The following is a 15000-nucleotide window of genomic DNA, read 5'->3' on the forward strand; positions in this document are numbered from 1 at the left end:
TAATGAGATGAGCCATTCAAGAGCTTTTGTTGTTCTTGTAAAGTGAAACTGAAAGGAACAGGAGTAATATAGCATGTACCTCAACGATAAACCAATTGATGCTCAGTTGGGTGTTCCCCTGGTCAGTCCCTTGTCTGCCAACTGTTAGATTAACAGTGTTAAACTTTCAGTAAAACTGAAGGTGGAATATGATACATCCAGTGAGTCTTCATTAATATAATTTACTTTTATTTTAGCCTCCCTCATTAACAACGAATGAATGAAAAATATCGTAAACCGAAATAGCAGAGTACTGATGACATTTTGAAGAACCTGCTGCAGTGTCAGTGTGATGATAATTTATTTATAGATAAAAAGACGGCACAGGAAATGTAATGAGAGTAACCTAAGAGAAAAGTAAAGACGATTTATAAATCCCTTTTCATGATCATTTGTGATACTCACCCGCTTCATAACCGTATGAGTGACATGAACGACTCACCTAGAATGTTTTAGTATTTCACATCGATTGCTACCACCACCCTTACCGCTACTACAACTGATGCTCCTGCTACTGATTATAATAAATTATAATGATGACAACAGTTCTAAGGCTGATAATCGGATGCCTCGAGTGTTGCTGTAAATTTTACCATGTTTAGTACGATAAAAGAAGTAGTACGGTAAAAAAGCGAACAAATTATTCTGCTTTTGCTGCAGTTAATTATCTTGTAATACGGAACTACAATATAAGAATGATATTTACCATCGTGTAAGAACGTTAAATATCAATTTTAGCTTTCGTTGCCAGTGATAAAAAGACTAGGAGTCTGGTAATTGGAAACCACAATTATTACCGTGAACTATCTTCATGTTCATAATAAAAAAAAAGTAAATTTCAAAAAGAATATGAACTTCATAAAATTTTTAATCGTGGAGAAGAAACTCGATTTAAATGTTGAATATTATGGAGAAAAAACTCAGCAGCATCCTCTATACTATTTTTTATATAAATTTAATTTACTCATGGATCTGGAACCGTAAAAAATATAAAATCTCCATAAGTCTGAAGCCATTGTAAATATTTCAAAATCCCGCCATACAGACCGGGACCGATCTCCGATCTCTATTGACTACTTTGGCTTCGTTACAGAAGTAATGTATGTCGTTGTTTTGCCTGTCATTGTAGCTATTGATTTGGGATAGGGGTGGAAACCGGTAAACTCATTAAAGTAATTAGAATATCTGAATTATTAGTTCATTTCGCAGTAATTGAAGGGTTATTGTTGCCACATAGCGGAAGGCTCGCATGATGTTCAGATGTTGGCATTATGGCAAAAAAATTTGGAGTGACCTTGATAAGCACGTACAGGTCACCCATTTCAAGGTCAGGCGGTAAGAGCATTTTGGGTCATAGTGTGATTAAGGGTCATATTATGATGATGATTAAAGAATAGCATGAGGAAGAAGGAAATTGTAATACTTGCCAAAAGCAAAGATATCCTCCATTTGGAATAATAATAATAATAATAATAATAATAATAATAATAATAATAATAATAATAATAATAATTTATCCGTTTGAATCATTCACCTATTGTTTTCACCGATAGTTAAACTTGGGTTGATAATGTTGTAACCTTGAGCATTCAGTCATGTGCTTTAATCACTGAAAATTAGAATGCTTTCTTCATTGAAAATTAGAACCAAACTTTCTTCTCCTGCCCGTGCAGTGATAACTTATCCTGAAAATGTTTACATAAATCCTGTTCTCAGAATCACATGAGGTAGAGGAAGTGTGGAGTGAATTCAGTTAAACAAACTTTGTTTGCTTGTATGCTCTGGATTACTGTTTGCAGAATTCTGCACCTTTGCCTTTAATCCGTGATGTGAGTTAGTATCTTATATTGTGTGCCGTTGGACGTTGTAGTTGGCGTTTCTCTTAACTTTCTTTTTGGGGTTAATGGCCCAGATGGATGTGTATCCCTCCATCCATGTATTAAATCCGAGGATATCTAAGACACTTTGATTACCGAAAGAAATGTTTTCCTTCTAGTGTTTCTATCTAGGCTGATTTTATTCTCGTTTTATTACATCTGAAGCTGTTGATTCGGGTTTTATACTGAGACGACAAAACTTGGTTCAGTGAGAAATCTTTCAATATAATTTCCTCCTTGCACCCTTTAAATACTATGCAAACTTTCCAGTAATGTCTGAGAAAGCATAAATTCAGCTTCTTACGTCCGTTAGTGTTTTCGCTTTATGACTTGGAATGGTGATAATATATGGAAGTAGTGTATTTGGACTGGAGCCCTCTGTGTATTCAGCATGTTCCCCCAACCTGCCAGATTCTCCTTCACCTCCTCTTACTGATAGGGAGTCATTAGAAACATTGCATCCTGTATGTATCCTAATTCACTTTGGCTTCCTCCGTAGGTTGCCATTCTTGCCCTTTGTTTCGTCGGTACTTTAGATGTTGCCCTTGATACCTATCCGTTTGTGCAACCCCACCCCACTACTTTCCTAAGATGTTTTCTGTGTTAGACTTCGCTTTATCTCATTATATTGTTTGGAGATCGCCAATTCTAGAATCGGACGATTTGACCACGGTTGTTCCCCCTTTTTTTTTATCTGTAATTCGTTACCTTCCTCAATTTATGTGAAATCGATTTACAATGTACGTTAGTCATTGAGAAACTTCTACATTTTTGATAGTGGCCTTTCGGAAATTAGATTCAACAGCCTTCTCAGCTTCCTCTTAGTCAGAAAATAGGAGATAAACCGAAGTCCAGCGTCTCTTCATACACGAATTGAGTGTTCTGGAGGAGTCATTTTAATTTAGATGTACAGTTCGATAAACACCTAGAAGGATCCAGAAGGAACCTCCCTTTTGCGGAATATATGTAGTTATTATATAATTGATTACGTACACCCTGACAATTTCCGTTGGCTGTAGCATTTATTTTCCTCTCGTATCTCACCAACTCTTTAATAGTGGGCTTTAATCCAGCTAAGTTATTGGTTTCCGTCCCGATGCTTGACTTGATAGGATTATAGGTATTTTATTGGCTTTTTTTTTTTTTGACAAAACATCACCGAATAGATTCTGCTGCTAACACTACTACCACCGCTCTTTTACAGTAGTATACCGTCGCCTTCTACTACAGCGGACGAGTCATTTACTTTTTAAATCCAATATTGTTCTCATTTTAATCCAGTTTGCAGCCCGATGGAAAATTAACAGGGGAGGATTATGGGTATGGGAAGCGGGAGGACCATGACTAGGGGAGGGGCGGCCTGAATTGGGGAGTGCCATATACTTGCCATAATAGAAAATGAGTCTGCAAGGAGGGGAAATGCGAGAAGGTCCTTGTGGAGTTGTGTTGTTCGTCCTGCTAATTGACATTAATGTTTGAGGGCTTCCGACCCCCGATCAATAGCTTTGGGATTCCAGGCAAAACGGGTAGGGGCCCAATACCCCTCGTCCCAGCCCCTCTCCTCGACTACCCCCGATGCTCTTAAACGAGTAGAGGCCAGTGCTCGAAGAAAGGAAGAAATTCCGGCATGAGAAAAAGATTCGCGGGAGAAGCTGGGTGATTTTTTTTATGTGAGAGGCGACGGGACGGATAACCTGAGAGAGAGAGAGAGAGAGAGAGAGAGAGAGAGAGAGAGAGAGAGAGAGAGTCTTCTCTTGTACGTGATTGAAGAAGTATTGCAAATAGACCTCATCACTCCTCTCCTGATTAATAACAGCACAAGATATTAAAACTTGACGGAGAATTTTTATAATTGTCGAATCTTCTTTCGATTGTAAGATTCATGGTACCATGAAGACATCGAAATGCATACAAAAAAATAGTTTTTAACAATTTAGTTCTTTGTTATAATCTCTCTCTCTCTCTCTCTCTCTCTCTCTCTCTCTCTCACGTATATATCTTTATGTATGTATGTATGTATGTATATATATATATATATATATATATATATATATATATATATATATATATATATATATATATATATATATATATATATATATATATATATATATATATATATATATATATATATATATATATATGTGTGTGTGTGTGTGTGTATATATATATATATATATATATATATATATATATATATATATATATATATATATATATATATATATATATATATATATATATATATATATATATATATATATATATATATATTATATATATATAATTATAATTATATATATACACTTAAATTCTCAATTTTAAGAGTAAATATATTCCATATTATAAACATCAAACCTATTGAGTGCTCGTATATAACAATATCACTAAACCCTTTTTTTTAGAGGATGTCAAAATACACTTTCCTTTATAATCATTTTAATTTGCGGACATTTCATGAAAGCTTTCTCTGAACATTTCAAAAAAACCCCGTTAATGTTTTTCCCACATTTTTCAACACAAGCGGATGAGTCCAAAGCATCCAAGAGGAAAGGTCGAAGGTTAATTAATATTTTTTTTTTCCGATGTGGCGGAAAGCGACGGGATGCTGAAGGTCTTGAGCCTTATTGAACGAGTCATATATAAAGTCGATGGTACACTTAGCGTTCTTTTCCGTGTTCTTCGTAGTTATTGTCCTCGTGTATCAGTGCTCTTTCCCCGGGATGTCGTCGTTCTTTGGACCGTTCACTATAAACGTATTGGTCTCATCGATAGTTTGGATATGTTCACCTAAGAGTCATGATTATTGCTTCTTCGAGTGGTGTTTGCGCATTCCGTAAAGACTGAAAACAGTCTGTTTACGTTATGACATTCATTTGCCATGAAGTTGAGTCTGTAGTCAGCTGCAACTGCTTTATACTGGTAATGTCATCAATATATGAAAATTCACATGACGCTCTAAGTGTAGGATTTCTGCGCTGATTTGACTTTTGATTGTAATTATCTTTTCAATCAAATCTTAATAGAAATAACATAACTACTGCGAACATAGTTATTGATGCTTGTAATGATGCTTCGAGTTTAAATAAATTGATACCGTTTAAATAAATTGATGCCATTTCAACGATAATACTCTTTATTCGGTAGTTATTGCTTACGTCATCGAGTGACGCAGTTGCCGCTTCTGTCTGTCATAATGAAAATATTACTAGAATTTCATTTTGTTTCTAGAATTGTCTGCAATATTATTTTCAGCAGCTGATGTCATTTTTTAAAGCTAATCATCGCGGCGCTCACCATTGGTTTACAATGGTCTCGATTGTGGGTAGTCTTCATCAGGATGTCCAAAGAACTGAGCGTTGGTAAAATAAGCAAGTAAAAAATGCGCGGAAGTTTCTTTGAGCAATCGAGTTTTCTGTACATCGTATAAGCAAGGCCATCGAAAATAGATCTGTCTCTCGGCTGTCTCGGTATATTGCTGTATGAGCCGCGGCCCATGAGACTTTAACCACGGACCGGTGGTGGCCTGTCCTGTACCGTTGCCAGATGCTTGATTATGGCTAACTTTAACCTTAAGTAGAATAAAAACTACTGAGGCTAGAGCGCTGCAATTTGGTATGTTTGATGATTGGAGGGTGAATGATCAACATACTAATTTGCAGCCCTCTAGCCTCAATAATTTTTAAGTTTTGAAGGCGGACAGAAAAAAAGTGCGGACGGACAGACAAAGCCGGCACAGTAGTTTTCTTTTCAGGAAACTAAAAATGAAGAGAAAGAAGTTGGCACAACACATCTTGTCGAAAGTCTTTGATCACAACGAAAAGGAAAATAGGAAACTGAGAGCCATGACCTTTTGACTTCCAAAATATCTGGATATTGTTTTACGAAATATTATTACTTTAATCTGTTGCATTTTGGGGATAATATATTCGCTTAAACTTATAAGAATTCCCGCACTTTTTCCAGAAAGTTTTTCTGCAGTTGAAAAGGCACTGTAAAGTGTCCTTTCAACGAAAAGCCCTTGTAGGATTTCCTGTATGTAAACACCCAAATGTAGGCTAATTGAATTTTTTAAACAGTTTTTATAGAACATATATTTTCTCAAAGCTTATGAAATGATATTTCATAAGCGGAGGCAGACAGCTTTATGCCCATAATTTACTAGCCCAGGCCCGAAGGACACAAGACAATTGATGCTTAAGGTAAATGTGGGGACTGACTCCGAAAAGAAATGATTTTATTGACTGATAGGTTTACATTAATATGGGAGCGTTTGGTGATCAAGGAACATAGAAGTAGGGAGAGAATACCTAACCGTGATCCTTTTGGGTCATTTTCATATTATCGTGGTTTTATTTGTTTTTTCATGTATGCTCATCAATTAGTGGAATGTCAATCATCCTTTCGATATGTTCGAACGTTGTACTCTTGGATGGACCATTTAAAGTATATATTAACGTTGGCATTGTGTTGTTTATTTTATGGATTGTTTGTAATATCTGTATCTTTCGTTTTTTTTATTTTAATTTGTTCTCTCTCTCTCTCTCTCTCTCTCTCTCTCTCTCTCTCTCTCTCTCTCTCTCTCTCTCTCTCTCTCTCTCTCTCTTGTTTTCTTCACTGTAATTTATTCTGATGACTCTCTCTCTCTCTCTCTCTCTCTCTCTCTCTCTCTCTCTCTCTCTCTCTCTCTCTCTCTGCAAGTATTGATGCAAAAAAATATCCCTCCAGCCATCATGGAGATAAGAATATCTTCGCAAACTTATAAACTAAAATAAATGTTTCCAGCGTGATTATAAGTTAACGTCCTAACTCTTCCCTTTTATTTTCTCAGGTGGCAAATCCCGCGAGGGATGTCCCATCCTCACCTTTCCCGATCGGGGCAACTTCGCTCAGCTGGGGGACGAAGAGTACCGCAAGCTTATCATCTACCTCACCTCTGTACCCTCGTAAGTGAAGCTTCGTTTTGGTTTTTCCTCTTACCGAAAGGGAAGGTTGCGAGTTCAGTGTATTTGCTCTGCTAGATAATTGAACGTACACCGACACGTTTCAAGGTAGAAAAGTAATCATTTTAAGATTGACTTTGACAGAAATAAACATATGAAATCTCTGTAAGCTCACGGCTGTTGTTGTGTTGGATATTGTCGGAGAATCTGTAGAAGACTTAGTAGAAAGAGAAGACAGTTTTGACTGTTTTAACAGAAAGAATTGAGTTTAAACCTCATAAAGAGGTGTCAGACACATACGTTAAGTTGTAACTAGAAAGGAATGGGATTGTATTGGTTCATACTTAAACATTAAATGTATCAGCTCTCCAGATATATCCTGCGTATCATTTATAGCATATAAAACAACAGAGTAGTGAAGTAAGTTTTTTTTTTCATGTTGTGTGATTTCACCTTACCGAATCCTTAATGTTGCCCCTATGCTATTGCTTTTGAGTCACAGTATGACCCACTGCCGCTTGCACCAGACTGCTCAGACTTCTAGCAAATTTTCTTAAACCATGGCAGTTTACAAGGCAGGAGCGTTGAACGTATGCTCAGCCTTCCCTTTCTATCTCTACTTAAAACTGTCATCAGTGTGTATCTGTCAGGACAGAGATCTCAATATTAATAGCCAGTTAATAGTATAAGATACCCTAAGAATCCATAAAAAAGAATCACCGGTAATTCTTCAGAATTTCCTTAATTGTCTGGAAGAAAAGAAGTAATTTATTTTATGTATTGGGTAGGTATTATTTTCTTTACCCATGAAAATGATGGTCAAGCTTTTGCGAGATTTCCAGAAACTACTTAGATTTTCGATCATTTAGATGTAGCAATGTTCATGTTTATCCAAGAAAAAGTTTGTATCAGATATGTACTAGTGATTTTTTGAATTACACCTCTGGTGCATTTCATAATAAATTTGTGCCTACACACACAAACAGTGATAGAATTTAACGATAGACACAAATGATTTAATGTTTAAGTAAGACATGAGAGGAGAAAAGTACTGTTAAAGAAGCAGGTGTCAATTTCTGAACTTTTCAAGTTGAATTGATGTTGTCCATTTGTATTAGAACATAGGCCACGCCCCCTCCGGGGATTAATTGCCATGCGTTTCCATGCAGAAAATTGCCAGCCATTATAATAAGCCCTGTCAGAAAACGAGACAGATTTATCATATATAGTGAATGTTACCAGTTTATTACCCTGAAATGAATTCACTGTAGGTGTAATGGATGGGACGGAAAATATAAAAGGCACCAGGAAACACAACCGATTTTCATATATGCATATATTTATTAGTCTGTTTTATTTGTCCGTTATGCATTTATTTCCCGTAATGGAGCATTAAAAGGCTGTCAGGAAAATTTATTATTTTATAGGTTTATTGATATTCAGTGCATAGGAAGTTTCAGTGTAACATTAATATCAGGTTTATTGTTTGGTTCTTCTATTTAAATATCTATTGCGCTTTGGCCTCCTTGCAAAGAAGAATGAATATTAAATTGAATATCAAAATAAATATTAAAGTTATTGGTCTCTCTGCTCGTCCAAATGGAAATGAGGTCCCCAGCTCATTCATTAACGCGAATTTATCTGCTTCCCAGGCTACAGGATGCAGACATGGGCTTTGTCCTGGTTATCGACAGACGGAATGACAAATGGAACTCCGTCAAGACCGTCCTGCTCAAGATCTCCGTAAGTAGCTAATTTGGCTCTTTTGTGAATTTCATATTTATTGCATCATTCATAATCCACTTAATCTGTTCTACACTTTTATTTCACTCGCCTTGCTATTTTTTGCATGTATAGGTTTCATTTATTTTTCATAAAATAGTTTGTTGTTTACGTTTCTTGCTCTTTGCAGTTTTGTTTTTACTGTTCGTAGTTTTCCATCATTTATTAACACATTAAGTATATACTGTTTCCCGTATGTAAGTTTTACGTCCATACTTCTTTATTTCAAGGCTCTCCTTTGCTTCTAAGGTTTTCCTTTTCAGTTAAGCCTCTCTTGTCTTTTTAAGCTTCCTGTGGCTTCTAAGGTTCCCTTTGCTGATAAGCTTCTTTATTTTTAAGCTTCCTCGTGCTTCCAAATATCTTCTAATCTTCTAAGCTTCTTTTATATTTTGTTGTCAAGGTGCCCATCTGCTTCTAAGCTTCCATCTTAATCTCGAGGTTCTCGAAGATTTGACTTTCGACCTATTAGTTTGGCGAGAGGTCTAGAGAAAGTTTTTTAACATTCTGCCTTCAGTATGAGGAATTACTATGCATCGTAGTTAAAGAATATTCGAAGTACTCTCTCTCTCTCTCTCTCTCTCTCTCTCTCTCTCTCTCTCTCTCTCTCTCTCTCTCTCTCTCTCTCTCTCTCTCATCCATGGGTAGTATTTTACGTGTACGGCTTTGTATAATGGAAGATGGAATTTAGGATTTTATGTTTACGAAAAAAATTAACCCCGAAAAACCTTTATTATTTTTTCTCCGAAGTATCAAGCTATGTGTCTTGATATTTTAATCTAACGCTTTGTTATTAGCAGTTTTTTTTTTTTTTTTATTAAGAACAACTAATGTATGTTTCAACCTTAATTCCAGTTTACTCTGAAATGTAGGATTTGGAGTTCAGTTTTTGTGTCAATATTCTTGTTAACATATTCATTATGACGTTTTGAAACATTTTCATTTCTTGATTATTCAATACTACACTGAACGAACTTGTCACCCTACCCTGGGTATTTGGTATCCAAGTGACTTTACGTTATTATTTTTTACTTATCACATTACCTTAAAAACTACCATGAAAAACGTGTCATCTGTTTCTTACGTCTTGGGTATTTTGGTTCTGGTCAAAAGCTTATCGATGGAATCATAGAAAGACGTGGGTGTATCACTTACCCAGTGCAAGCCGACAGTACATTTACTCTTGGCTGAGAACTCTACCCTGAAAAGGAGCGAAATTCCCTGACACACGCCTTGCCCTCCCCAGTGTCCTGGCCTCCTCACCACACTTCCTTCAATCGATATCACTTGTGGTTCGCGGGCATCTCCAATTTCATTTCTTTTACTTTACTTCTTACACTTCATGCCCCCCTCGTGCTGTCTGCTGTTTTGTTTCATCGTCACTCTAGTGGATTACTAGTTTTTTTTATTAGCGTGCAAAATGGAAAGACTAGGGCCAATCAGTATGCAGAAACTGAGATTGTAATATTTGTCTTAGTGTACGTGAGTCGGTGTGGTTTAATTTATTTGCTGTCAGCGCTTCAGCATCATTATAAGCTAATGCCCTTTCATTCAGAAGGGGTGGTTTGAGGAAATTAAAACAACTGTTATTTCTCAGTTCTTAACAAATGGCATAAATTAGCCAGGGTTAAAAAACACAGCTTCAGATACATTGAACCAACGCAGTTTATGCACAGTGATAAGTGTAGTGGTGGAGGTCATCATGGCTTTACAAATATGTATATACAGTATGTGGTGAAAGTGACCAGTAGTTCTCGATATATATTTCTCCCTCCTAAGCGATAACCACTAAACACTGTGTCACGATGGTGATGATGGTTCTATTTTAATGCTAGTAAAACGTGTCCGACAGATTATATTTGTGTGATCTGAAATAGACTTAAATCCGTCTTGGATCTCCACAAAGAATCGTGAATAGTCTGTTGATTTCAGCTTACAACTAAGATTTCTCGTGTATTTTAATATATTACGTTTTAGTTCATACAATTATAGAGCGTTATCGTTTGCTTCTTTGCGAAAAATAAATAGCCTGATTCCTCGTGACCATTGTCAGTCGTAAGGAATGTTAGTGTCAAAATGGTTGTATTTTCTGTTTCATTCACAACTCGCAGTTGCCATCAGAGGGGGATTCGAGTCCAGCTACTTGAATTTGATCCTGGGCAGTGTTACCGTATCTCCTTAAGAAGTTCAGTTGCAGTCTCCATATCTTTTGCTCTTCACTCGCTTCTTTTATCGATTTGTTTTATCTTGTTATCTTTTATTGTTTGTCTGTTTCTTTCACTGCTTCCTTTAAGAACCTAATCATATTAGGTACTAACGTTGAAGATTGGGGTAAATTACATAAAAAGTTTTCTGATTGTTTGAACTTTTCAGTGTCTTGCTAATAAGAACTTTTCAGTGTCTTGCTAATTGTATTTTTAATCGCGCTGTTCGATTGTTTTTGCAGCTGTAAGCTATTTATGCTCCTCATATTGTTTGTTTCATATTTTCACATCATGAAATCGCCCAGTTTTAGACAAGCATTTATCATCATGCATTCATCACACATTTATGTGTTTTTGTCTTGTTCTTTATTCATCATACATCTGTATATCTCATTAAAACAGTCTCTTCCTTGTTTTCCATATATATAAAAAATACATTCTTGTGAATGCATTACTGTATTTGCACGTAATTGATTTACTCATGAACTTCCATATTTGTTTAAGTAATTTGTTTGATTTAAACACTCTGTTTATTTTTTTTTTTTTGTGTAGAGTAAATTGACGTGTTATTTATAAACTTTGCTTTTCGTTTATTTGTAATTAAATAACTTGCCATAACTTAATAAATTTGTTTTTGTATTTACAAAGTTGATTTTAATGTAATTTTACGTATACACATGAATCCTTCTTTTTCATCCGCACACGTACAGTTATTTCAGTATCGCATGACGATGACGTCGTCGTTGTTCTCTCATGTACATGTACAGTACGAATAAGAATAACAACGTGGTCCTCTCGTTCCATCCTTGCAGGGCTTCTTCCCGGGCCTTATCACGGTGGCGTATGTGCTGAGACCAGCTGGGTTTCTCCAGAAGGCCATCTCCGAGGTATCCAATAAAATCTTCAGGGACGAGTTCAAGTTTCGGGTAAGCTACCTGTCCCTCGGGTCTTCTGCATGTCCCTGCGGAAAGTTATTAAGTTACTTGTCGCCTGAGTAGCATACATGTTTGTTGAGATGTGCTTTTAATTTACGAATTTCTTAGGGCTTATTTCTTTGAGGCTATGCGAGTTTGCGAGGAAAGTCATTTCATTTACGTCACAGATTCTTCGTTGTATCTCGCAGCTTTGAGAAATGTTGTTATCTCCACGTATACAGGAATTCGTAGTAACGGAGTTCATTTCACTCTATTAGATTTGCACTTGTACATATGTTTTTTTGTACCTTTGGGAAAGCAGAGGGATTAAAGCACAGTCACGCAGAAAATTTGCGTTAAGATTTTGAATAGATTATATTGTTACTAATACGTACTTCTTGCATGTGTGTGAATGTTTGTGTCTGCGTAAGTGAATGTCGCTTCTCTGTTTGATACAGATTTAGGGACTAACGGAAATGGGAATATTCTCCTTGTGTCGATTTCAGATGAATTATATTACTTATATAAAATTATAATTTTCCTGTTATTGTGTTGAGTATTGTCATTTTTTTTATGCTTTATCTTATATTCTGTGGTTGACGAATCTAGTGTAAGGTTCACGTGCACACTATATTCATATTTCCAATAAGGCAATATCTTGATGTATACAGGTGAAATGAATGCGAACAGTACAAATGTTTAATGCATCATATAAATATTAATAAGGCAAACGTTGTCATTAATATTATATCTTTATTGTTTTATTATCTTTCTTTTGAATATTTTTAATCTCTCTCAACTAGCAACATAATGCTTATAATGGGAAACTATTAAAAGCTGGAGGTGCTTACTCCGAAATCTTTATTATTTATGTGCTTTTTTAATGCATGTGTACATAAAGCACACCCATGTTCATTTCCGGTCCAGCAGAGCTAGCTTCTATTTTGTTTGTTTTTCGGTGAAAATTCACAAGTTTTCTTAATTTTGTTAAAACTGAAAATATTCCATATTTAACGTCTTATTAATTATAATTCCAATGAATGAATGGAGTGTGTTGTAACATAAGTTCTGAATCATGTTGTGGACCGAAGAATTAACAGAATTTACCGTCTTCCTTTCATCAGGTCGTCGTGTGCAACTGCGTGGGTGACCTGCACGATTACATCGACAGGAACCAACTGACGGAGGACCTGGATGGATGCATCCCGTACAACCACGACGAGTGGATAGAACAGAGAGTGGTAGGTACCTATTGGCTGCAGTAGAACATCTCGGCGGAATTCGCTTCCTCCTCCATAAACCTTCCTCTTGTCTGTGTTGAAAGGGCGGGTAGCTTGGCTTTTGATGAGACGCCATCAGATCTGCAAGAATCTCGAGTTTCATTTTTATTATTTTATTCTGAGAATCCATAATAATGTCGATAAGACAGCAGCCACAGGATATAATCTTCCTGAATAATTTTTGTGATTGAACGATCCGTGATTTTGTATATATTGGCGAACTTTCTAAAGCCTTGCGGCCCGAAACTTTCATTCACTGGTTGATGTTGCAGCGCGGTAAGTTGATGTTTTTTGTGTATTATTCTGGCAAAATATAAACTTCTGACGGCTGGCTTAGAGACGAATAACAGCCAATAAATATTCAGTCATTAAGTGTCTTTTTCTAAAACATTGCTTTAACTTAAAATTAGATTGATAGTCGTCCTTGAGTGAGAAAGCAAGCGTTGGTTTCAAACATTGACGGTATTTAAGAAAATGTTAGAAAGAGGTACATTATTTTAAACAGATCTGATTTCTTATTTACAGCATAGAAATTTTATGCACAATGCTTACGAGCCTCACGAGTAGGACGAACAATATAATCGTTGATAACGAAAGGTCTTGCAAGATGAAGAACTGCATGCTTCTCTTATAATCATATGAAATTTGCCCAATCCCAACAGTTCATCACTCCTCGATTACCTCGGAGGCGTAAAGCTGGGATTGGATCCACATCGTAACGGTTCTGTTATTAGATGAGGTTGGCCTTATGCCAGCACGGGCTCTTGCTCGGTGCGCAGCCCGTAAGACATTTCGAGCATGTCCTAGAGTCTCGCCACACCAACACCTACTTTTTATATTGTATTGTCAGTCTTACGACCAGTTGCTTCCCAGAGAAACGATCCGGTAGATATACATAATACGGCATTTTTTCCGTCCGGTTGGTGTGGCGAGGGCATTCAATAAATGTCACGTACTTAAGTGGCTTCATTCTTAATATTTCATGGTGGTTTATGTAATCGGACCGGCAGTAGCCGTTTCGTCAGCATTGTGTTTGAGTATGTGTTTTTGTGTCTATATACGTGATGGGTGTCATAATCGTTGTTGGTTTTCATCATCAGTTTAATGGATTTTTCAAGAGAAAAGAAATTGACTAATGGGAAATACTTTTTCTACTGTAGCTGTGGGTAAGCTTTTTATTTCATGTTGATGTGAATGGTAAGTAAAACTTATTCAGTTTCCCTGGATAATAAGTTTCTCTCTCTCTCTCTCTCTCTCTCTCTCTCTCTCTCTCTCTCTCTCTCTCTCTCTCTCTCTCTCTCTCTCTCTCATATGTATGTAGTGGGTAGTAAAATGTCAGATAAAGTCACATTGTGAAGTGTGTCTTGTGGTTTGTGCGTGTGTGTGTGTGTGTTTGGATATGTATAATGTAATTGTTCAACATTCTTTCGTTTTCCCAAACAGTGGGTGGCTACGGAGAAAAGACAAGATGGCGAGCAGTGCCCATTTATATTTTGTAAAATAGCCGAACCGTAGAGAACCCGATGTTTAGAAATCTTCCCCAACACTAGCTGCTTCTTGCAGCTATAGAAAGGCTCATGAACAACGCATTGCCCCTCCCCTTTTACACCTGCGCCTCTCTGTCTTGACTGCACTCTTATTGCTTTCCAATACCTTTTCCAGGCTATGTATCTGAGTCTTTTCTTGGTATTCCTCTCCTTCCTTCCTCTAACACTCCCGAATTATATGCTCTTTATTCTTTACATACAACCAAGCCACCTCAAAATGCTGTCCCAGCCTTTCACATACGCTAACCTTTATACTACATCTCTCCACATTTCTCAACCTTGATTCTTTCAATTGCTTTTAACCTCCACACCACTGCCATAAAGGGGAATTGACTCAGTCCCTTCATACATTCCATTCTTGGTTTCCTTAGACACTTCAAGATTTTTTATGTGCAGTAAGTCACGAGCGTGCAGTAT

The 15000-nt window shown here is 36.6% G+C and overlaps 1 protein-coding gene across 5 annotated transcripts in view; it reads left to right on the forward strand.

Annotated features, from left to right (window-relative positions):
• Positions 1–15000, forward strand: part of LOC136842501 (guanine nucleotide exchange factor DBS-like) — an 838144-nt gene that overhangs the window by 749849 nt on the left and 73295 nt on the right. For all 5 annotated transcript variants that reach the window (XM_067109882.1, XM_067109883.1, XM_067109884.1 and 2 more), the window contains 4 exons: positions 6748–6862; positions 8512–8602; positions 11655–11768; positions 12881–12997. In XM_067109882.1, coding sequence (XP_066965983.1) covers positions 6748–6862; positions 8512–8602; positions 11655–11768; positions 12881–12997 — 437 coding nt within the window. The remainder of the gene's footprint in view (positions 1–6747; positions 6863–8511; positions 8603–11654; positions 11769–12880; positions 12998–15000) is intronic.

The sequence above is a fragment of the Macrobrachium rosenbergii genome, chromosome 10, assembly GCF_040412425.1.
Source record: "Macrobrachium rosenbergii isolate ZJJX-2024 chromosome 10, ASM4041242v1, whole genome shotgun sequence".
NCBI classification, from domain to species: domain Eukaryota; kingdom Metazoa; phylum Arthropoda; class Malacostraca; order Decapoda; family Palaemonidae; genus Macrobrachium; species Macrobrachium rosenbergii.